Here is a 26,734-nt window from a genome sequence, read left to right as displayed (position 1 = left end):
ATACCCCCACCTAAAGAATGTTCCTTGCATTGCTGCAGTGCTCATTTTCTTTGTGAATTGGTTGTGGAAGTGACTGTGTAAGCTGTTCAGTTTTCAGCAGCCCTCATGCCTGGTACTCATAAAAACATCACTGTGCACTTCCACTTTGAAAGGGCCTTTTATGTTGCTTTGCTGAAGTCCCTTTCCAATGGCTAAATACCTTGACCTGGAAGCTGCAACTTGGCCTTCCCACATAGCTAGACCTTAATGAGGTGTGTATGTATGTCTCTTGAATACAGATTTTCTCAGAACTCCCCTTTTTAAGATCTGAAATTTAGATTATTTCACAGTAATGATGAAGCCATGTGGCATATAGAACATTAAAGAACATTGCTTTTAATGGTAGTCCACTTGGGGTACTGTTTATCAAACCTCTACCAGGGCAGAGACTGTGTGATATTTTGTTAGCCATTAGATATAGTGGGTGTCAAGCATAACTGCATGCTTTTTTGGAATTCTGATACTTTTTATTTTTATCACTTTTATCATTTTATCAAGTTTATTCCAAACCAAGAACTAAAATGTGATATATTGCAATTTACCAGTTTTTAGATGAGGTGGCTGCATTAGTATTTATTTTATGTTCACTTGGTAATTCTGCCAGTAACAAACACACTTTCCCTCCCCATATTGTATCTATGGAGGAGCAATGTTGTCACCTTGGACAGGATTACATACTATATACTCGAGTACAGGTCGATCGGAGTATAAGCCGAGGTACCTATTTTTACCTTGGGAAAACAGGAAAAATTGATTGACTCGAGTATAGGCCGAGGGTGGGAAATGCTGCAGCTACTGGTAAGTTTTAATATTCAAAATAAATACCAATAAAATTACATAATACGGCCATTACAGCCATAATATGGTGAACAAATACCATAGTGAGAATTTAGCGGTTAGGTAGGTATACTACTAACCGTACCTAACCACTAAATTCTCTTTAACCTCCCTGGCGGTATGATTCTGTCCAGTAAAAGTGTCTGAAAGCATTACTGCATTCAGCCACTGTAGCCCCCCTAGCATTCTTATTCTGTCCGTATTTCCATGCAAAAAGTGTTACATTTTTTTGCATGGAAATTTATTTTTCATTGTAGGCTTATAATTTTTAGGCATAACAATGTCCAATATTTAATAAATTTAATAATAAACTTTTTAAGCACATTTTGGGTGCTGAAAAAGTCAGCTTATACTCGGGTATATCTGGTGCCACCTTTTCCTTTTTTGTCTCTTATACCATATGGAAATGTTTTGAAGCCTACAGACAACCTTCAAACAACTGTGACCAAACATTTTTATTGGTATTTTTAATGGTAGTGTTTACATCTTATAACACCCCCTAATATTAATAACAGACAAAACACAATAATGTTCTTTTTGTATAATAAAGAGTTTACAGTTTAGGACGCCATAAGAAACTAAAGAGGGATGTGGACTGAAATGCACATGGAATGGATTTTAACAAAGTATATATAATGCAGTACAGGGCATTTTTTTCAAACTATAAAGACCAGGGGAGTAACAGGCTTCAGCAATGATAATTTTAAGTTTAAGTTAGGTTAAAATGGTGTGACTTTATGTCGAAGATAAGATAGATTTACCGGTATGTTGTTCTTTTACCCTGGTTAGAAAATAAGCATTGTGAAATAGTTAAAATCAGATTTTAGCAAAGTGTTTAGGGATTAAGAATACAATTATACAGGTCAGACTTAACTTTGAGAGCTCTAAAGAGGCACAAATTATAACAGTGCTAATTAGACATATGAGAAGGTTATCATAATCCCCATTTAGTATATTGAATAGAATAGTAGTGGGTAAAATGGCTTTTATTGGAAAAGAAGAGCCTTTTATGAGATTACACATGAACATTTATGTTACAGTTTTTGCTCTAAGCAGTTTAGTCTGCCAGGGACCTGGCAGTTGGAGCCTGTCATTGAAACTCTGGGCATACTTTAGGTGAATAGTGAATTGATTCACTTCAAACACTGCTACAATCCAGCTTCCTATGCATATTTCTCATCTTGAGACTAAACACCCTTGTGTGTAAATTTCTTTCTAAAACTGGGCATGCGGATTGGTTTTCTTTTCAGCCAGCTAATGGATGTGACCTAAGCTGCCTTTTTGTAGGACATTGTGGCTCAGAAAGGGCTTCTTTTAATGTTTGTCTTATTTCCCACATTGCTACAGGCAGACAAAAGTACCAGTGAGTGTGAAATTTCACAGCTTGATGCTGTGGTCCTATCTGTGCAGCTGTCAACCATTCCTCAGTGTGTATATTTATCCTCTCAGTTTATGGTGTTTTGCAGTTTGAGGGTTTTTGGAGGCGGGGTTCCATCACAACAAAGACAGTGTTTTGCAACATTTTGCACAAGGCTTCAAGTAAGCAATAAAGGCTGGATCTTTGTATCCTTAACCAGGGTGCCCTACTGAAGCAACGTCACACGTGGTAACGTTTAGGAGCTCCTTCACAGCTGAAGTGTTTCAAACACTAATGAATGAAAGCCTGCTCATGTAATGCAGAGGAACTTGAAGGCATGCTTTATTTAAGAGGCAGTATAGCAGCCTGGGAAAGGAAGAGGGTTATAAATTCTGTCACTTAGCTACCCAGACAAAATGAAGCCATGTGGAAAATTAAATCTATTAAAGTATGAACACTTTTATAATCTGGTTTAGCTAGTGGTTAAGGAGTTGGATTTTTTCCCCCTGTGTAGGTAAAAGTGTTTTCGGTAGGTTTCATAATGTGTACATTTTGATTAAAAAAAAAACACGAAATCACTAGCCTGGATGGTCCGGCTCGAATATCAGAGAAGAACCTACTGACCATTTTACAGTGCAGCCCCCCCTGATCACAACTTGGTATGTGCACCTAGTATAAAGTGGTTGTGCTCTCCTTGTAACTAAAAGATTTTGTCGTATTTGCTAAAATTTTACCTTTAAATAAGTTCTTACCCACGTGAAGAAACCATGTTTTGATTGGTTGTTTTCAACCTTTCAGAATTTATTGGGAAATGTAACTGCTAAAACTTTGCATTAGTTAAAGTGTTTTGTAAGCGGAAAGGGTTAGTACCAGATATTCACTGCTTTAATTCAAAAGACACATACTGTATTAGACTATATACACTTTGTAACGTTAAAATAATAATAATGCTGTCATTAAAAGTATCTCTCCTCTTTAGGAGGGTAGGGTGCAGAACAACTTACCCTTATAATAGATAATATTGTCGTCACACTTTTGTTGGTGTATTTAGAAGGGAAACTGGCGTGAATACTCTGATGGCCAGACCCCAATGTGACTCAGTCTTTAAGCACTGCACTGTGGGAAGCAGTAAAATATCGATATGATCCCGTTTCTTGAAGTTTGGAATTTTTCAAAATCTTTTAGCATAAACCAGAATATGTGCAATGAAGGTAGATATAAAAAGGGCACCAGAAGGTGCCTTCTATAGAACATGAAGTTTTCTTGAATATATAGGTAATAGTTTAAAATGTGCTTTTAGAGTAACAACAAATGTGGAATGTTTTGACATATTGTTACCTTAAAGTAGAACTTCTAGAAAAAAAAAACTCATGAGGTCAAAGTCGATGAATAAGGAAGGTTTGAGAGTAATTTGTCAAGAAACAGCAGATTCAGTCAGTTTTATTGAAATGTTCTTGCAGGGCTTCTGGGTAGAACATGCATCTGCACAGCAAATACATCAATGAATGTATTTTTAAATGCAAGCTCTATAATAAGTTTGACTTAGTCAGTCTTTTACAGTCTACTGTACATTCTGTGTAAGAATTTAGGGGTAAAAGTAACAGGGGAGTCAGAAAGCTGTGCTTGCAGTGCAAGGAACATCTGGAAAAGCGGAGAGAGCAAAGGGACTCATGGCTGTGCTTCTTTTCCTTTCACTGTTCAGTGACAGACCTTTAAAAAGAAACAGCTGAAGAAAAAAATCAGGGCTCCTGCACTGCTAGACAGGTATAAATCTTAGTACTGTATGGACAGGAATACAAATCTTTTTAGCAGGTAAGAGAACTCTCAACTATGCATTTCATATAAACATTTAACCTTTTTTCCTTCGATAAGGCTTTACGTTTTGAGAATATTAGCAAAAAGTAAATCTTGCAAGGATGCACAATAAATAAATTGATGTTGTAGCCATAGTTTGGAAAGCAAGTTTGTTGTCTGAATACATCAATTGGCCATGAAGAAAATCAGACAAACCAATGAAATCCTAAAATCTGCTTTAAATTAGAGTTCACTCTACCCCCTCCACCCTTTTCCTGGGCTTCTGGTTATCTAAAGTTCATTATAAATGTGCTGATATTATACTCGCCTGTAAACAGGATGTTATATCTCTGGTGACAGGTGGCAGACAGGTGACAGATCCTTCCCACTTTCAGACCGCACTTTTCATATGTGGTTTTGGTAGCTAGTATCAAAAGTGAAGGAGGAGGACTTGAGGTCCACTTTAACAAGCAGATGGAATTTGCATTTTTTGTGTCCAAAATATGTAACATTGATTGTCCTGTGCACTGTTAAGTTGTGGAGCCAGATGTATTTTTAGGAAGGAAGAATGAATTACAAATGCATTGTTTTGGCACAAAAGGAAAAACATTAATAGACACTCAATGAAATTAAAAGAGGATATAAAAGGTATAACCCCATTTTCAGTTTGGACAGCAGATTAAGGTTTCCATGCCAGCTTTGCTTGTGCTACTTTTCCTGTCTTGTTTCCTGTTTTGTGTTGAGAACAAGCATTCATTGTTACATGGTTGACAGATTTTTAAAGATTAAATGTGTATCAGCATGTAGTTTTTTGCCTGCAGGACCAGTATTCAGTATTCTATATGACATCAAAATTTCATCTATAAATGCCTGAAAAATTATAAAAAAAAACATATTCTGATTAGACTAATTAAGCTGACATACCAGTCATGGTACATTGTAAGAAGAATTGGAAGACATTTTAAATACATCTTGATGTATTATCTTCACATGCATCTTCTTTACTGGTCACCATTGCTCTCTTTATTACGATACATTAAGTACAATTTCATATTTACAGAAAAATACTTTTAACTATTAACTAAATTTAAAGATTTTTTTTTTTAATAAAGTACAGTAAACCAAACCTCCTCTCCCCTTATGTTCTGTAAACATTGTATACAACTGTGCCTATTTAAAGGTAACACCGACTTCTGTTATTCTCTGTAAAAGCTGGATGTACTTTCACTTCAACAGGCTGTTGTAATAACATCCAATAAATACCTATTATATTTATATCTAATTATACACCTAATAGTGTTATTTACGTTGTTTACGTACGTACATACATAGCTAGTCTAGTAGGTCTAAAGGCAGAAAGATTTTGTGCAGATATTTTTGGTTTTACATTTTTCTCTACGTTTGAGAATTTACCTGTAAAAAACAAAACATTATTTGTAGAGCTGACTGACTGATGTTTTAAATATAAGTGGGTATGCGTATAATTTTTGTGGTAAAATAATAAAAATACCAAAAGTAAGCCAATGTTTAAGCATACACCCCTTTGTTGTAAAGATAGTATTAAACCGTAAACTCCCCTTTATACAGAACTCAAACACGCGGCACTCTCAAGCAAACGGCCCAGCCATCGGCACTGCCGTTCGTAAGCCAAGTCTTTGTAACGGGTCTTACTCTGCATATACTGTACTTCTATTGTGCCTATATTGATATACACTAATACTAATTACATTAAAATGGTATAAAAATACTATTTTAATAGTAACTCTCAAGCAACCAGAAACAAGATTTTTGCAGAATCTACTGTTTGCCCGTGGGTGCCAGATAACAGGGAGTTTACTGTTTTGTGATTCTGTTTTTTTAACCCTAATCCAAGTAATTAACTTTGATCTTGTCTGTTGGTAATTTTAGGAAGAAACTGAAGAGGCCTCCTCGCACGAATCTGAAGAGGACTAGACAACCGCCAAAATGAATTTCTACCTCAGAGAGCAGTTTTTCTTAGATTCAGATTCAGTCTCTTCAGCTTATCTGGATCTCAGAAATGAGAAGACGCTGCTTTGACCACTTACTTTGTACTACCCCCATCTCTCCACTTCTTGTCCATTGGGCAGAATACAAAAGTCAAAAAACTTCTTCAAGAACCTGTTCAATACTTTCTTTCTAATCCTTTTAACTGTCCCAGGTTTAGTGCTAAAATACTGCTGTAAGACAGGGGATACAGATAAATGGTAACTCTTTAAAAAATGCTGTTTTTATCTTTAACCTACTAATCAATAACGCTGTTGAGAAAAGATGTGTGGGTCAAACATTCTTGAATCAGGTTTAATCATTGTCACTCACTGCACTGCATACACATAAGGACAAAATGGGCATTGAAATGGGTGAAGCTCGGTGTGCAAAGATGTGTAATCCACACCTGCTAACACCCAAACTTGACAAAACCCCTGTAGAACACCAAAGATGAGGGATTTTTTTCCCCCAAAGCTTCTTGTAGATCTTTACTTTTTGCTTAGTAGCTTCATATGTTTCTGTAAGGAAGCAACATGCTTAAAACCTGTGTTTTGAAACAAAATGGTTATACCACATGGTGTATGACTAAAAGTGACGTAATTACTTATTAAGTATACAGTATCAGCTGTATAATCCTATGTTTTTTAATTTTAAAGTAAAAATATAGGGGAATAGAAGGATTTTTTTTGAGCTATCATAAACTTTAGTTGTGAGGGATAAACACCAGGGAGGTTTTTTTACAGGAATTGGAACTAGATTTGTAAATGTTTTTTGTTCTGTCCTCCAAAGAATTTCTAACCTCTTTACCATCCAGGGAGGAATGAATTACCTTTTGGTTATCCTTTCACCTTTAAGAGAAATGCAGACTGGTATAACAAAAAAACATACAGCCAACCTAGGATATCTCCTTCTTCTACAATTTGATATCATATTCTCCCTCCTGTTCCAGTATTTTCCTGATGGAGTCATTATTCAGGATATTTGTATTACTGGGTATCCTTGGGACTGCTAGCTGGCTTTGTGACTCCTACTTTGTATTTATTGTTAAGCTAAATTTCTAGTGGTCCTAAAACCAAGCAGGCTTACTTCTCTTTCCTCTGTAGAATCCATTTCACTTTGGCCCTCTAATTCTATGGCCAAAGTGATTTTGTCAGACACAGTTCTGTCCCCAATTGTTTCCATTGAGACAATATTTTAAAATAGTCAAAATTTCCTGCTTTGACTCCCTATTAAAAAGGAGTTTTTTTCTGACAGGAATGGTCGCAAATTGTTGTCTAAATATTTGTGTTCTGTCCCCAAAGTAATTCTAACCTCTGTATCATCCAGGGACACAGGAATGAATTACCTTTTGGTTATGCTTCCACCTTTAGGATAATTGCATACTGGTATCAAAAAACATACAGCCAACCTAGGATATCCCCTTCTACTACCATGCCTCATTTTTGTACTACTGTTCAGGGAGACAGGTTTCCTGCAGCTATGGCTATTACATTTTCCAATATGCTAGGATTATTTTTTCTTACAACTACAACTTGAGAGCTGACTCTGGGCCAACTGGACTGGATGTGTAACTGCTGGAAGCATCTTTGTGTGCTGGGATCTTTGTATAGGCACAATCCAGACCTAAAACTGGATGAATTTGCAGGGGAGCACTTACCAAGTTTAGAGTTGTTAGCTTGCCCTGTCTCTAAGGAATCATATAGGTGAGTAGGATGATCAGCCCATAACATGGGAGCTACCTCAATAAGTTTTTAGGCTTCCTTTCCAAACCCAGCCATTCTGTGGGTTCTGCACAAGCTTTGCATTTTCTGTTCTTCCAAGCTGAAGCACATCCTCATTGCTGCTTTTTCTCTGCACAGTCATGTGGATCTTCAAACTATGATCCATTCTTGTTGCCCAATTTTTGTGGCCCTGTCCACTTTGGCAACCAATCAATTTCTGCTATTAGTTGTTTAAGCTGACGTAAGTATCTGAGGCCCATTTATTGCAGCCCCACCACTACATGAACTGCAACATGTCTAGTTATAGACTCACTGGGGACAATTAGATATCATATTTTCCCTTTTGTTTGGGAATTATGGACTTTATTACTGGTACCTTTGGGACTGCTAGCTGACTCAGTGACTCCTACTTGGTGCTAAGACCCCCAGGACCACCCAACAGGTTGTATTTATTGTTAAGTTAAATTCTTAGTGGACCTGAAAGCAAGCAACCGGACTTCTCTTTCTTTTGTAGAATCCATTTCCGATGTGCCCCAGTTCTTGGGGCCCTCTAACTCTGTGGCCAAAGTGATTTTGTCAGACCCAGTTCTGTCCCCAGTTCTTTTCTTTGAGGGGTTTTGCCCTTGTCATAACAATACACTTGTTTTTAGTTCTGAGGGTTTAAACCACTTGTCTGAAATGTTAGTACATTAAAACTTAGTCCTCTTGTGGCAACTGTCTGATTCTTTTGGTGACTTGTCATGTAGAGTACTCCTCAGAAATGCTTGGTTGATATTTGCTGGTACCACCTCTAAGTTGACTGCTTTGGTATGTACTGAAGATATCAGATTCCTGTGTCCCTCAATAGGTGATTTTTTTATTCTAAGAACTTGCTGTATAATCCTTTTGCAGTCTATAGTCCATTTGTGTTTATGATCATTATTTTGGTACTGCTTTCAAACTGAGGCATTCTGACAGTCTGGTATTAAGATGGGGCTATCTTGCGCTGGTTGAAAGTTTTTATTTTTTTTTTTACCAGTGTTCAATTCTTTTGAAGGCAGCCACATACCTGAAGATATCATATTCCAGTGTCACTCAATGGACTCCAGAAAAGGTTTTTACAAAAAAAACTCCCAAAAAGGATTATTTAAAGCCATGTTTTGGGAATACATTTTCTTTGTAATACATACTACACTAAAGCCAAAGTGCATTTTTCAGCACTCCTCAACTAATGACGCTTATTGCCAAGTATGACCCTAAAATGTTATTACTAGTATGGGATCAAATGTCTTAGCAAATGGTCATTTTGAAAATTCTTCAAAAGTACCATTTAGATTAAGTTTAAATGCCTTTCAAAAAACTGAATTACCTTTCTTTTTTTAATTGTTCTTGCTAAATCTTCAAACATAGTAGGTGTTGCATTCTGCAGAAAAGGGAATATCAACTTTTTCAAACAAAACAATGCATTCACCGGTTTCTTATTTCTTGTTTATGAGGTCAATTTCCAATCAGTAATATGATTCAGAAAATTAGAAATAACTGGTGATAAAGATTATACTATTGGGGATGAGCAACAGAATACAGGTTTTTGCCCAAGATTCACACGTTTTTTGATAAACGTGAATTTTGAGTAAAAAGATAATTAGATCCCAAAGTGGTCTGTTGTCTTTGTAGATGTGTGACCAGTGATCTAAGGACTGGTCTTCCATTTATACAAATTGAATGTTTCCAAACACATGGAATTGAGAGACTAATCCTAAAACATTGAATAAGCCCCATAAAGGGATTGTCTTGTTATAATATAAGCAGAACTGTAGGAATAACTTTTTATGGTTGAAAATGCTTGAATATTAGATTACAGCATACATTTTAAAATACTTGGTAATTCCACAATTTTACCAAGGTCTGTACCTCAGCAAAACAAATAATACAGCAGAAGCTTTACACTTATTATATGTTGACAGTAACATTTAGTTTAATAAGTCTTAATTTGTGTTGTATTGATCACTTAAAGATGTTACCCATCACTGAAGGCCAGTGTTTGGTGGAGTGTCAGTCAAGTAATATCTTTGGCTATTCAAACTCAGCCCTCTGAATTACTCCATGAAGTAAAAACTTCAGAAGGTGGGGTTTCTACCTAGTTTGTTGGATCTCTGTGTTTTAAAAGCCTCAGAGTCTTATGCCTTCTGGTAGCTTGAACCCCTGTAACATGTCTTCATTAACTTTTTGAATTTCACTAACAATTTTTAAAGTGCAAACTGAACTATCTTTAATTGCAAATGTTTGCATCATTGTTAGTTAACACTTTTTTTTTGACAAACATCCGAGATGACAAACAGAAACCCTTTTTGTAAATTATGTATTTTCATCATTTAGTCCTATGTAAAAATGTATGGTTTAACTTTCAGGGTCATAGATTAAAAAGGATGTGCCTATCACGTGCCAATGCTTGGCAAGCAACTTTTATTTCCTTCACTATTGTCACTTCATGACTACCTCTGAATATTACAGATCCCTACAACTCAAACCTAATGCTGCTATACTCAGTACATTACAGAAAATGTTAATAGTACAGTTAGTTATCCTTTTTAATGCTTTACCTACATACATACCTTAACAGTTATGCAAAAAATCTTTGTTCAGCATTAACATTTTGTTGCCTTCAACTTGTATTTGGATTTCTGTATATTGAACTGTTAACTTGAATATATTTTTGTACTGAATTCTTATAGGTTTTTAAGGAGAATCTTTCTGATTTTACACAATACAAATGTTAAACCTTTGTTGAAATATTACTGTCCATATATTTACCTCAGATTTGTATTGTTAAAGGAGAATGGACTAATTATTTTACAAAAACAACAGTACCTCCAGACGTCAGACAGATACCATTAAAACATTTGTACTTCTAAGACTGCAATTAATCCCTGTTTGTTGTATTTCTGTAGGACTTCATACCGAATAAACACATATATTGGTTCGTGTTATTAGAAGGGAACCAGGTATAAAAACAATTAGATCCCTGCTGGAGATACCTCTGCAACACTGACGGGTTTCCTTATGCCACATACCTTTAATTTCTAGGTTTATCAACTGATGTCCAGTGGAGGTCAAAAACTGGTGCAAAATCGCACACCTCACCCATAAAAGATCAGTATTGCACCTGCTCCAGTGAAACTGCACTGCTGGCAATCCAAGGAAGCTCCACCTCTAGTCCATCATTTTAAAACTTGACCTTGTTTAATTTCGATGGTTGCACTGCAATATTAGGTATCACCACCATGATGGTTACAATTATGGTGGGTAAGCTGAACAGAGGTAGTCTCCAGCAAAGTAACATTTTTTCTCCATCCTGTAGATTCCCTACTACTTTTCAGCTATTATGAATGGTGATCAATGTAATTACATAGCACTCATAAGCATGGACCTCATTGCCTTCTAACAAAAACCTTCAAAGAAACTTGAAGCTTTGTAGGCGGGAAGATGCAAGCTTGGCTTTTGCATAATGCAATCATAAGTATGTGTTTAATGTAGTGGATTGAATTGTATTTTCATGTATTTTACACAAATGTGATTTTTTTTTTTTATATTGAGTTGCATTAAGATGTATTTTAAGTTCTCAAGTAGAATTTTATTCTCTGTTTAGCCAGTATTTACAAGTTTCTTAACATTGTATTAATAACTGGGCCAGAGAAAGAGTTACTCGGGGTGCTTACTTGTGCACAGTTTGGTAAAAATAGAGACAAATGTAACTGCATCACATATATTGGAATTACTAGCTGTATAGTTTGTAATCCTCATGGTACAAAACGGCTAGAAAAAAAAAGCTTGATTGTTGAATTCTGTTAACCTGGTATTGACTTTTATGTGATAGGCGTGTTACATTCAACTGCATCCATAATGCTCCAGCTTTGGTTTTCTGTCAAAACTGTGATCCAATAGGATTTTATTCTCTAGTTTCTGCAGAGCATTTTGTGAGAAAGGGCTTTCCTCTCTGCATCTATATAATGCCATTGCCTGACTTATATAAATTATTTATAGTACATAGAATAATTTGATGAAAATGATTCATGTGCAAGTTTTTGTTCTATTCTGAACAACTTAAAATGCTGTACTGCCATGGGACAAAGAACCTGGGTGCAATCATTTATTCTCTAGTCAGAACACGACTGGTTGCACATATGGGAAGTACTGCCGGTAAATTTGAAATCTTTGATACACAAGAATTTTGCGGATTTCTGCAGAATTATTTTGTGTACTGCATTTATTTAAATGCCAGACATACATAACTTCAGAGTCTTCTATTATCTCTGCTTTTCACATCAATGCAAAAGTATTGCTAAAATATATACTTGTTAGAAAAAGCTGATGTGTTATGAAAAAGCAGTACATTTTCTCTTTCTTGCTTTTCCCATGAATTGAATGCATCAAACCCCCAGAAGGTACTTTTTATATGTACTTCTTTGAAAGTCTTTTCTCAGCAGGTCTGCTACAGGGAGATTTACGTAGAGTCCATGCATATGACTAGAATTTTCCTTGTCCGCTAAACCTATAAAACAGCTATATATTTAGGAACTAAGGGGTGTTCATGCTACACCAATTAGATTCCAATTTTGTCATTGACCAGTCAGAGCCTTGCTCTAGTAAGCATTAACCTTCTTAATGTTATATCAATCCCCGAGGAGCTCTCAGCTCTGCAGCACCTAACCGTATGTTTTCTTTGTTTTAGTACAATCAGAAAAAGACATTACTACCTCCTAGGGCTTCTTATACCTCATTTTTTCAGACTGAACAAAAGCAGCTGGTGACCACTCAGACAGAAAGAACATTATAAATTTTTATACATATAGTTTATTTTTGTGGGAGATAAATTTTATAAGACTGTTCTTTGTTGTCCCTGGTCACCTGTAAACTAGACTGGACATTTCACTTTCCGGTTCCTCTTGTCACATTAGTGGGATTAGGGGAAAATATCAAGATGCTTCAAGATGATGTTTGCTTTTAATCTTGTTTGTTGTCTTCTAACATATGCCTTGCTCTTTGCATAGACTTTGTCTGTGATTGTACTTAAAATTGCTTGCTTATTGATCATATTTCTTAAATAGTTTATCACGTCTGTTTAGCACAATAAACATAATAGCCTCTGTTATCCCCATGTTGTCTTTCTGTTTTTATTTTTATTTTTACTTTACATTTGGTACATTAATTTTATTTTTTATAAAGTGAAACCGTGAGTAAGCTTTGGACATCTAAATATGCATATTAACAAGCAGTGCATTATCTTTTAAACAAGACCTCACTTACCTGTGTAACTGCAGACACTGTTAAATAATTAATCCTCAGTTTTGATACACAGATCTGGTCTATAGGAAACTTCAGGGATTGTATTGTAAATATTGAGAGTGAGTTGCTTCGCAGTGTCTGGAACCACAAAGGTTGAACCACATAGAATGACCATAGCCTGGTTTTAGTTCCATCTCAAAAGACAAGATAATATTATACAATTTTGCATATTGCTAAATGTCAGAGATTGATCAAGGTTCTGTTCTATTCCAATTCATCACACAGTGTATTCCACAAGAATGCCGGTACTAAATACCAATACCAATCTATTTCCTAAAACGTGGCATATCAATAAAATGTTAAAATCTGAACTTAAAATGAAGAGATATACAGCTTAATTAATGATAAAATGTATAATTGATATATAGTCCCCGAAGCCCATGTTCCTCTTGGCAAATTTGTGAACAATACTGTAAAAAAAAAAATTAGGTTGAAATAAATTTTAAAAAACACAGTAGAAAATATAGGAAAGGGCCATAATCAATTTAAATTAATTGAATAAAATAGGTTTCATGTAAATCACTTAGCTGCCTTGGGTTTTAGAATTCATAATTTGTTCTGAGTTTTTTTCTGATTTTTTTTTTAATGCATTTTAATAGCATTAGAAAGAAAAGTGCCTATGAACTCAAAATGCTAAAATGTTTGTCCTCAATTTAAGATATATGGAAACACAAAATGCACATGTATAATAAACACTACCCAATTGAGTGATGCATTGAATTGTCACTACACCAGCACTAATAAATGTCATGCCCTCCCACTAATGACTGATAAATTTATTACACTCTTATTTACTATTAATAATATTGTGTAATTTATTACTCAATTATTTACACAAAAATTGTGTTAAGGTAACTTACTGAAAGAGGATTCTATATGGTTTGTTTAGTTTAGTGTGGGGAAATATCAGTGGCCTGCAGAAAACCCTGATAAAGTTACTGAACACCTTCCAAAGGATTTTTCACATCTATTGTGCAAGGTTTACTAACAAACATCACAAAATACTTGTTTGTGCTACAAGATTTTGTGTAAAGTGTCCACCAGAAGAGTGGAGGCCACCTGCATGGAGGTGTGGGCAAGTCTGATAATCTTAATTAGGCTGCTGTAGGAATGTAAAGGGTCTGCATATAGAACCCTGATTAGCTTACACATACACTGCATATCCAGGTTGAGCAACAGGTTTAGAACACGTTATCTTTCCAATTCATCCTTTAGGACAGTTCACACAAGAGATGGCACTGTGCGCTAGCTATCACTGACCATTTTTTCTCCTGCAAATGCTCCATGGTTTATTTTTAACTTCCCCATTGAGTCACCTACCTGCCCGGGCAAGCCAGGGTGTTTCACTTCCCAATAAACTAGCCCTAGGTTGGGCACTGAAAAGCAGGGTCTTATATATCTTACCCACATACCTCCTTTCTTGTTAGACCCTTCCAGGCTGGCTGCTTATGTAGATCAGGTCTACCCTCTTGTCCCTGCACTCTGAGTTTCCGTCTGTGTAGGGAATATGACTGCCCTTATTTTTCCTCTCTTTGGTTCCTGTTGAGATTCAGTAAACAGCGTCCTCCCCTGCTGATTGACAGTCTTCCGAGGTGCCTACAACTACATGTGAAGCCATTCTACTTCAGAGCAGTGGCACAATCGCAGCATGACTCCTTGTCAATGTGGCAAGGTACCTGGTTGCAGCAGGCCTCCACTTTAGGACCAAAGCAGCTATAGGCCTAAAACATGTCTGATCTTTTTCTAGGACCGTATTTATTCATGCCACAACAAGCTAAACCATAGAGAACCATCTCCACAGTAATTAGTGTTATTGGGGTGCTAGTGGCAACAGGCTTTTGGTTATTCTCTTACCGGACATTTCTGGTGTATAGACAAAATATTTTCCTGGGGGAGACAGCTTAGTTAGTCTGCTCATTTTCTCTTCACAATTCTGGGTATTTGGGTGGTATTCAGGGCTACTCTCTAAGTTTCCAGACAGACCTAGGGATTTCAGGAAAAAATGAAGCTTTGGAGTTCTTGGAAGAAACATGTCATGATCTGGGAATAAGTTCCCAATGACAAACACACTGGGTTCAGTGCAATGATAGTTGTAATGATGCAGGATGAAGACAGGAGTGTAGTCAGAGAGAAAGCCAAAGTCAGTGTCCAGGTAGAGTAGGTTAGAGTCAGTGAGCAAAAAAGAAACATCTGTAATTCTATCGCCAAAGATCAGTATTTAGGCTGGTGGGAAAGAAAGCAATGCTGCAGCAGTAGCATAGCCGAGACACTGGCAGGTGCACAACAGTCTGGCAAACAGGAAATCCAAGACATGGCTTAAATAGGAAGTCAAGAGGGGTTCATCAGAGCACTGGGTTTTTGTCACAACCCATTTGTCAGCTCCAGTGAACATCCCATCTAATACCCAATGTCAATTTTCAAGTAAGGCCACAGGGGAAGAAGTCACGAAAGTTACCTCAGATTTAGAAAGTAGAGACAATTCAATTTCATGTTTATTTTAAGTTAATGAGTCAGAAGGATGCTGCCCAAGGTATATACATTATATATACTAGGTGAATGCAGTGGTCATCCTTGACCTCACTTAAGCTAGAAAAAACTGACTTTCTGGGAAACCTGACTGGTGAGAGTCGGAGGAAGAGAAGCAGCTTAGCAGTTATGTTCCATTCCACGTTAAGGTTTACCTAACTGGCAGAATGAAGGTTAAAACCTGAGGAGGTAACTTGACCTCTAAGAGTAGGCTCTGAAGCCTCATGTTTCATAGAAAACAAGTCTTCAGCAATGAATTGGAACAAAACTGGAGAGATCAGCAGATAAGAAGAAAGGTTATCCTGACAAAAGTACTAGAAGCCCATTTAGAACACATCCTAGTAAAGAAAAAAAAACAAAACGAAATGGACCATTGGAAATAACAAGGTAGGGGAAAACTACTGTTTAACCCTCCTGAAACCTTCAAGGCTTAAATTGGTGAAAGATTGGGAGGATTTATCCTCTTTTGCTATATCATTTGTTCCATTTCTTTTATCCTAAGTATGTTTAGGGAGGGATACAGTTTGGGAACTGGACCCCTCCAGTGAATTTTCATCACAAATGTCTGACATTCAAATCCACAGTTAGCCTGGGCCATGGATCAAGCCTTACAGGAACTTGTGAGGAAAAAAATCTAATCCCATGTGTTTCTTTAGAAGAACCCTAGGGAAACTTCTACTTAATTATAAATATCAAAAAGACTGAAAAAGCAAGAAGATACAGAACCCGCTATCCCCTAAAGGGTTCAAAATTTTGTTAGACATTATAGATAGATGCCTGCATGTACCTATCCGCCCAGACTGTTTCACTTTAAAGTGGACCTGTATATCAGCAAAAGTGGGTTTTTCTTAAATTTTGTGGCTGAAGTTTTGGTTGATCCACCTGGCTTGGTAAAAATGAAAAATTTCTACTTATATATCAAATTGAACACTAATGGCAGACATTTTCAAAACTCTGGATTTTTTTCATATCCTGATTATAGATGCCTGATTTGCACCTTTAAAAACGCTTTTGTTACAGGTCCATAAACAGTTCTTTTTGCTTACTCTATCCAGCAAAGTAAGTTCAGGAATGTATCAATTCAAAACAACATAACAAAAAAATGCTAAAGTTTTGCATAATAAAAGAAAAAAAATCATCTTTTTTTTTTTTCCTAAGAAGGTCTTAAAATTAGGCAAATGCAGCCTCAGATACAAAACCATATGACATATTACACTGGTAATTATTTAATTACCAATCACTAAATCATATACAGAAGCAGTGTGTAAAAACAAATACATAGGGATTAAGAGGGTAAGTAGGAGCCAGGTGCTGCTAATCAAATGCACTCTATTAATCTCTCTGGCAGAAATCCTGAGTGTGCCTCACCAATCAGTACTAAAAGCGGTAACCCAGAGCCACACTTGGGGTGGAATTGCTAGGGAAATTAAAAAGCTTACCTGGTCTTTCTTTTTTTTTGTTTTAAACCCTCTTTTTTCCCCTTCCCCCCCCCCCCCCCTTTTTTTAATATTTTACTTGTTTATTTTTTTTCTCTTTTTTATTCTATGCAAACTTGTTGTAAAGTGGTATTGTTTACTTTATTTGAAAATTCTAATAAAAACTTTGAAACAAAAAAAAGCTTATCTGGAAAGCAGTGCCCGCAGCGTCCTCCAGCAATGCCCGGCATCTTCTTACCCTGGAGATGTCGGCCAGACATCTATGTAACCTGGCGATGCCCGGCCGGCATCTGCATGCCCAGCATATGAACGCTGGGGACACAAGGCCAGGGGACGTAAATGCCGGCCGAGCCTTGCGAGTGCATGGTTGGGGGTGCGGCGCCAGCCAGGCAGGAAATTTAAAATACTAAGTATTTTTAAAAGTACTGCTTTTACATAATACAAAATACTTAATAATAATACTGCCAGGGAGGTTAACAGGTCACCAAGTGTGAACACTTCAATAAAAGCATCCAGGTAAGTATTAACACAATGCCAGGGAAGAAATATGATATTGGAAAAGTAATTGTTGCTAAATTGAAACCATTTCCAAACATTTAGAAGTCCATCATTCTAGAGTGGGAAAGTGCATTATTAAAAGTGCAAAACATTCAAAACAGTTGCGTCTTCCCAGAAGTGAACGTCTAAGCAAAATCACTCTAAATTCACACCATGTAATGCTCAGAGACATTGCAAGAAAACCCAAAACTATACTCCAGACTTTGGATGTGTCAGTTAGCATGTTATATACTATAACAGTAGAATTAGAACAAAACAAAAGAACAAGTAGGTCTTGTTTGGGAGACTTGCCAGAACAAACTGAATGATAATCCCAATCCCAGGACAATAATCCCAAGCAAGTCAGTAAATTTACAACAGAAAGGCTAAAAAATAAGAGAATTTGGGTATTGCAATGGCCCACGTAAAGTCTAAACTTGATCAAGACCATAAGATGGTGTAAAAATAAATACCAGAAAACTGAGCCACAATTTCTGAAGGATGTGAAGGACTAATAAAGTCATGCAGAAAATTAGTTTTCCATGGTATTGCTGCTGAAGGTGGTTCTAGAGGCTATAGAATCATAACTGGTACTTAGTTTTTCACACACATTTTCTCCAAGTTGGCTTTATTTTTGCAAATAAATAATGACATGGTGGAATCAGTTGTGTTGTATTTACATCTGAGGTTACATTTTAATCATTTTTACATTGTCCTTAGAATTGAAAACGGTTGTACTTTCTCTCATAAATAAACATTTTCTGCATGATCAGTCATAATTTCCAAACAATAGCCAACATGTAACACATTTTGCCAGGGTATTTAAACTTCTAGACACAAATATACAAAAAGATACAACCTGCAAATGCTTGATGAATAGTCAAACATGGTGATACATTGGATGCTCAGATCACAATTGCAGAGTGTAAAATCCATATGTCTGCTAAGGGAAACAAGTGACTTTTGGTCTTTTAGCTATGTGTATTTCACTCATTTTTCTAGAAAAAAAAAACAATAAAACCTAGGAAAGTGATCCAAGAAAATACAAAAAGAATGTATTGCTTATATACAGTTACACAGATTGCTCCAGCACCCTAGACAAAGTGCATGTTTGGTTTCCCCTTCCCCTCCTGTTTTGGAGGGGAATGGAATGCTTTACTGAGTGATGTGTTCATCCCCACCCCCTCATTTAGGCTTTTAAGGAGTGGAAGATTTTGATTACCATGAGCATTCAAGCAGTGCTGTCATGAACTTAAGTTTGGTAAGTGCTCCCTTGCAGAACATCTTTACATTTTAAGCCAACTATTATGTCTTGAAAAGTATTTTATGCTGTAAAATATTGTGCAGTATCATTCACACATCATTATTTTAAAGTATTTTGACATAAAAAGATGCAAACATATTTTTATGAAGTATGCTACAACTTCCCAAAAACCATAATCTGCCATATAAAACCAAGAATCATAATTCATAGTAATATCCTGTGTGTTTTTCCTCAAATGTTCCATAGGGACATAACATTTAAGATAAAATATTCTTCATAAAACACAAATACATATGGATGGATGCCATGTATAGAAAACCAGCAAACCTATGTAGTGAATTTCAAGAAGTTATCTGTTTTGGCAGTTAAAGAGAAACTCTTCTTTTTTTCAGAAAAAGGTATATTACATACTCCATTTGCAATGCAAGATGGTTTGTACAGTATATTAAAAAAAAAGCTTTCATTTTAATATTCAAAATAAGTGATTTTTAAAACTGTCAAATTAGTTTTCTTACAATATGGCAGATTTTCAATGTCTACATTGACACTTTTTAATGAAAAAAGTGATACATGAATACTTGTTAGGTATTCATTAAGTAATGTACATGGTATTTTGGTGGAGGATAATTAAGTGGGCTGTACTGCCCACCAACCATGGCAAGCAACTACAGTTTACATTGATTTTTTACATTTTTTTAACTACATTATATTGACCAGATAAAATCTGCTAACACTAGATTATCGATGTTTCTGTAACTGGCCTTGTGCTGCTGCGATACTGAATGACATTGAGGCACACAGAATGAGAAAGGAGGCTAACTTTCCAAAATATCAAGTCAATGTTTTAACTCATGGCTGTCCATAGGTCATTTTATAGTCTAGTTGTGAATATAGAAGTAAAGACTGAAATTAAAAGGCTTTTAAAATGTTGGGATTATTCCCACATTGCACAGAGCCAAACCCAAACACTCATCAATATGGAAGTTCCATTCCAGGATAAAGGAATGCATTGTTTTTCACACTAGTCATTATACACCTAATAACAATATTACCCAATTCATCTTACTCATAATATTTGTAACAGGCGTGTAGCGTATTCACAATTCATTTGCATCTATTTTGGCATCCTTTGCTTATATAAATTGTATCCATATGTTTTATTGCTCATACACATAAGTATACGCATACAAAGCCAAATGTGTGTGCCTACAAGTCCAAGTCCAAGTATTTTATATGACTGTTACTTTCTTAGTATTATCTGATACATTTTACTGTAAGCTCCGATGATCTGAGTGGAGATATCACTGCATATCTACAAAACATCATATTAAAGTCCACTTTTCGATTTAGCTTGACATAGTTCATCAAGTGGAAGAATGCCATTAAAGTTGTTTGCCATACCAGGAGAAGCAGGTACAATAATACGCTGATTCCTAGACTTTTTACATCTTGAATAAAGTCAAATGGTACATGACTTTATTCTAAAAAGGATATATCAGATCTAAAACATATGTAGTGCTGGCTATAAAATACATTTTTGCATGTTTGACCTAATGTCAAAAGCTTTACCAATAAAACCTCAGACAGGTAAAGAAAATAACTAAATAATTTTTTTACAATAGCACCTGTCAAGGAATGCAATATATTAGGCAGAAAATAAGAACCAAGTGTGATGGCTAGAAGGCAAGGTTAGAACATCTCCAAAACTACAGGTGCAACTGCAGTGCTAAAAATGGTTCAGCAAAGGACAAATGGTAAACCAGACCATCTATGCACCTTCATGGTAACGGAATGCCCCCGGATTAGACCAAATGATTAGACCAATGGATTGTACCCTGATTGCAGTGGTAGGATGATACCACACTAAACAAGTGTGCAGAAATCAGAGAACAGACCAAATACCTCAAGGTGTTAACTTGGGCTCCAAATTCCTCATATCTCAATCAAGTGTCTTTGGGTAGTGTTGGAAGAACCAGTGATATAAATGAAGCCCTTTCCTCACAATTTACAGGACTGAAAGGATCTGCTTCTAACACCTTGCTGTCAGACACCACAGGACAAAAGTGGCTTTAAGGCAGGTGGATTTTATGTTTAGATTATTCAGTGTAATAGCTACAAATCCTAAAAAAAGTCCACTATATTTATATATATTTTTAAATGTCATTCAAGACTTTAACACTATAAAATATATATATCTAAATAATCTTAGCTGGGACTCCAAAATAATATGCTCAAGGCACTTTGACAATAAGTTTAAAGAGTGCATTTTCCATACCTGCCTAGTAACCCCCAAACATTGGCAGGAAAGGGTAAGTCACAGCAGTGTTTGACAGGCATTGCATCACTCTGATCTACAGTAACATGCAGATTTCAGGCCAGGCTAAGCATTAACTTTAGTGATGTAACTTTGGGGACATCCAGGGGAGTGAATAAAATTGAGACTGGACGTTTACCAAAACAACATTTACTGCATGTTTCTTTTTTTTTTTGCACTGAATGAAGCTCATGTGTTTCAGAAGCTGTCATCTGTATCTTTCCTTTGAAGCTGTACACAGAAGTGCCAAAAAGGCCTCATATGGCCTATGACAGTCACACCTGCTAAAATTGTACTAAGGTTAAAATATATTAAGGGTAAATATATAGTAAGCCAAGTGGTATACTATAGAAAACTAGGGGTGAATGTATTACATTGTACTGATATGATTGTCCCAGTGTTCCTATGTTATTAATTTCTCCTCTTAAACACTTGTCATTCATTTTACTTTTAGGATACAGACTACTAGTATATCAATGGACTCATTTTCCACAGTAAGGTGACCTCAGGATCGTAAGATAGCCACCTCATGGTGCCCATTTGCATTTTTAATGTACGCAGTAATCCCTTAGAACTCTATTATAAAATACCTTTGGTGGTGAATATGTCTCCTGCTTGCTTGTAACCATCTTGATGGGTACCAATAGGATGCTTCACTGGCCAGTATATAGTCATGGCAGTTGAACAAAATTATTTAGGAAAGCAGGTGTCTGTTCCATGCACCTAGTACCAATTTTACTGACAGAGTAAATAGTAAAAGAACTAAAGTTCCACTTTAAAACGATTACTATTAGGCAGGGCATTATTGCAGACAGGGACAGGTGATGCCATTTCTTCAATAAGCACTCTTAATTTTACCTGGCCCAGCTAATCAAGATTATCAAAGATCATATCTAGGAAGAAAAGTGTGGTTCCCTGTGGCAAAACGAGGCAAGATGAGTTAAGTGGAGTTTAGTTCCACTTTAAGGTTCTCTGACCTCCTAGTGCTGTGGTTTTCTGCAGGACTACCTGTTTTCTGACCCTGTGATTATTTGCTGTCTAGACTGACCTTTGCCTGTGACCCCAACTGTGTTTTGTCTTTACCTCCCTTGGCTACCTAACTACCTGTGTATGCACCCTGGCTCTGCTTCCTAGACTTGTCTCTGCTGGACTCTCCTGTACTGCATCTTCTGTGGATCTCCTGGTTACTGACCCTGGGCTGTTAGTCCTCCCATTTTGTCCCCTGTCCTTCACCTGTGGGCTCCTGATCCTCTGGCACCCTTTATTCCCAGACATAATCCTTTGCATACAGAAGTCCTGGGGCAACCATGTGCTGAGAAGGGGGTAGGGGAACAGATTTAGATGGGGGGATTATATTACAAAAAACTAGCACAACATAAACCCCCACAAAGTTTTGGTAGTATTACTCTGCTGCTGTGGAAGGAAGAGACCTTTTTCTCTTCCTCATGACCTTGTAAAGGAGGATTTAAACCCTACTGCTGAGGAGTGCTGTAACCTCCTGTAATTGAACACTCTCTTCCAACAATTGTATATGAGTATGCATCTATCTGAGCACTTCATTTGCACCCCTGTATTGACATCCCTCACCCAGGACACAACCAAAAGGTTCCTTCATAGCTGAACTGCAACAGAAAATCCATACGTCTCACCTTCCTCTGAGGAAGCCCAAACATGGGTGAAACGTGTCAGAATTAAGATCACTAAACCTGAGACTATATTGCATTCAATGTGAGGTCGTCTACATCTGAAATGCTTGAGAACAGCAACAAACATATTTAAATGTGTATAACACACGTTATTAAGGACTTGTTAATACCTTGTTCACCTATTTATGTTTTTTGTTCAAAATTTTTGATCATTATGTATACCACTTATGTTATTTACACTATTGTGCTACTGTGAAACAATATGTAACTTGTTACTACCATTGGCAAACGTGTTACATCGTCTTTCTTTATTTAACACCGGTTTATGAAAGATGAATCTGCACATTATCATTGTGGTCATCTTTCTATCTGCCCATTAACCCGCTTCTCCCTAAATGTCTTTCTATTTGTCAGTTGCAGCATTCTCATTTTTTAACTCTAAATTGGAAAGGATCTCTCCATACTGTATAAGGATTATTATTATTATTATTAGTGTTAATCTTATTATTATTTTATTATTATTATTTTACAGATACAGGTTAAAATAAGCTTTGTCCATTCATTATCTCGTAATAATTTTATAATCAGAATGTTCAGTTCAATAAAAAAAGGTTTTAAACATTTCTCTCCCTAACAATTACCCCAGAGACTATTTAATGCGTAAACAATTCATAGTAATTACAATTCTGCATGTGTTATACTTATTGTATCTACTGGTAATGACTCTGCAAAGCACCAAGGAGCATTTTATTCTGTGTGGAGGCAGACATAGATACAAAGCCAGGTTGAAAAGACACAAGTGGATAGAGGAAAATAGCTATTCTTACAAATAAAGAAAGCAAAGAATATGTATTGAATGCAGAAAGAAAACCTACGCATGGCCTTTCAGCCACTGGAAGGAAGTCTGAGAACCCAAAGATGAGCTAACAACCAGAAGATAATTTTGAGTGTGTTCCAGGCGGAACTAAATGAGACGCTTCCTCACTAATCAGTGAGATACCTATCTCTGCAGTGATGCTTGTCCAAATGATAATAAATCTTCTAAAATATTAATAGTTGTAATGCAAAGTAAAATATAGTTCATAAATATGTCTGTAGAAAATGTTCACTAGCTTGATCCTCTAAATGAATGAACCTCACATTGTTATCTGTAATAAAACTTGAACATACTTTCTGGCCATTTAGTGAACATTTTTTGCAGGATGTTTCTATCATGGAGATTACTATTTTAATATACCAGTTCTAGATTAAAATGCCATGGTGATTGTAAATACTTAAAAAATGGATTGTACTTTGTACTTTGGATTGCACTCTAGGGCAGAATACATCACACAAGGATTGATGTAATGTCATTATTTTGGACTCTATGGGCCTGATTTATTACAGTTCTCCAAGGCTGGAGAGGATACAGTTTCATCAGTGAAGCTGGGTGATCCAGCAAACCTGGAATACATTTCTTCAAAGTCTTGCTATTTGCTACTAAATGTTTTGAATCCTGCAAAATTTCCTTTTATTATTAACAGACTACAACACCATTTCCATGTCTTGTGAAATGTCTGATTGGCAGATTGGCAGTGAAGGCATATTCTCCATATATATCTATTTTCGAACAATCTGATTATTTTATGAATTCCAAATAAAGTCTACTTTATCCCCATACTACTATGGAAATATGTACAATGAATAAGATAGCAATGATGACCTCATTCTTACAAACAATTGGTGACTGGTGCAAATATGTAAAGAAAAATCCCTTATTTTGCATACTTCTTCCACATCAGTGACTACGTACCAAAGCTAGAGGATGAAATTATGACAAAAATAGCATCCTATATATCTCAGAGCATGTTTCCATCTTGGACATTCCGATCTTCGGTAAGGCTATTTGATTACTCATTTTTAACAAATGTAATTGTTGTTCCTGTATACTTCTTATAGATTGGGATCATTTTTTAATTTGTGCCATGGGTTGATTCAGCAATTAGGTTTTCATAACTGAGATATCAAGGCAGTAAATGTTTAAATTCTTTTTTTCAGAAAGTATGTTTTTAAATTATAATCATCCTGCACAAATTTCATTTTTTACGAAATCTATAGTCATGGATGCAAATAAAAAAAACTTAACACACTTTCTAAACTTGACGCTTTGTGACATATGTATGAATGTGTAATGTGAAAATGTGTGACTTGTGAATAGATTTACTAAGGCTAAAATTTAATTTCTAGTGCAAAGCATTGCAAAGAAATTTATAATTAAAGGAACTCATTTTACATTTTATATTTTTTCTGTATTTTTCCAAACAAAATTATTACAAAGAGTACACTATTAATGGTTTAAAAATCAGTATTAAACATTTTAGCTGAAAAATATTAGTTTAGGGAAGAAAGAAAAAATTAAGTTCATTAGAGCTGATTAGGGTTAGCTAAGCATTTATAAAAACAGAAACAAATGTTGCTTGCTTATAATGTTGCTTTAGCTGACATCACAAATAGGTCTACATAAAGACAAAATACAAATTAACAATACTTTTACTTGAATCTTTAAATCATGATACTTCATAGAGTTTAAAAACACTAATCTGAAGAAATTTTTTTTAAACTGGTTGAACTCCACTGCTGTATTTACACAAGTTCTAGCTGTTTTTAAACAGAAGTAGCGAAAAGGAGGGGGAGGTCAGGGCTTACTACATATACCCCACATACTTCAGTGAAATTTTGGGGGCATGTCTGGGTAAAAAAGATCAGTCAACAACCTATGATTTCCATTCTAAACTATTCTTCTTTGGTTTCAATTACAATTCTAAATAAAATACCATCATGTAAAAAATAAACATATATTTATATATTAAATCAAATATATAATATTTTAATATCAGATTCATTTTATGAAACATTTAAATATCAAAGCGTTACTTATCAGAAAAGAAAAAAAAAATTGGGCAAAACTGAGTGATGTTGATAAAAGATACTGGATGCTAAACAACAGTGTATGGCCACAGATCGAATGTTGGATGTTAAACAATCAAGTATTGTCACAGATGGAACAATATTTTGCTCTTATAGCAACCACTGTAGAAAACATATGAGAACAATAAAAAATCATTTTCACCGTCGCTTTTATCACTCATTGCATGTGGGAATAATAAGCAGAAGTCTGAAGTACATTTAAAGTAAATGGAATAAAATAAATGAATTTCTACAAATAAAGTGCATGCATGTCAAGGATTTTCATTTTTACAAGTTTGTGATCACTGATGCTACATGTTTTTCTAAACAATTGTAGAAAAGAGATTAGTTGGATGCAGATAGTCTTATCAGTAGGTACTCAGGCGAAAAAGGCTTTATTTCAATAAAAAAAATTGTAATTATATACATGAGGTCAACCACATTTGTTTTTTTCATAGACAGACTGATTTTTCTGCTTCGCAGTGCTACCTATACCAACTATACCTTCCCAAACCATACCTGAAAAAAAACAGTAACAATACACTAGGCTGTTCTCGCTTAAAATTCGGTAAGCGAGAATGGCCAAAATCACTGCGAGATCGAGTTTTAAAAACTCGCTCGCTCATCTCTACAATACACTAACTTTCCTTTTGTCAGACCTAAGATGGGTCCCTGCTGCATTCCCAGTACAATCCAGATACCTCAACAGTCCACTAGATTGTTTCCTTCATACATTAAGATAGTGATTTTCTAAGCCTGAGCATAGGATACAGTACACTCTACATAAATAAAAAAAAAAAAAAAAACGGGGTGAGAAAAATAGCCCATGTATTATAAAGGTAAGGTGGGTGATTTAATTCATATAGTATAGAAGTGTTCACAAATTAGATCTGGTCTGGGGTAACTGAATTTATTTCTGAAAATGACCCCCTATCTGCAATATTTACCGTATTTTTCGGACTATAAGACGCTCCGGCCTATAAGACGC

At 35.8% G+C, this 26,734-nt stretch overlaps 1 protein-coding gene across 1 annotated transcript in view; it reads left to right on the top strand.

The window, feature by feature from the left end:
* The window catches only part of HMGA2 (high mobility group AT-hook 2), a 58,942-nt gene extending 46,053 nt beyond the window's left edge, over nt 1-12,889 (top strand). Inside the window, exon 5 of the mRNA XM_072401295.1 lies at nt 5,936-12,889. Coding sequence (XP_072257396.1) covers nt 5,936-5,980 — 45 coding nt within the window. The 3' untranslated portion in view covers nt 5,981-12,889. The remainder of the gene's footprint in view (nt 1-5,935) is intronic.
* The last annotated feature ends 13,845 nt before the right edge of the window (nt 12,890-26,734 follow it).

This window comes from Pyxicephalus adspersus, chromosome 2, assembly GCF_032062135.1.
Source record: "Pyxicephalus adspersus chromosome 2, UCB_Pads_2.0, whole genome shotgun sequence".
Lineage (NCBI taxonomy): Eukaryota > Metazoa > Chordata > Amphibia > Anura > Pyxicephalidae > Pyxicephalus > Pyxicephalus adspersus.
This window is presented reverse-complemented; position numbering and strand designations above follow the sequence as displayed.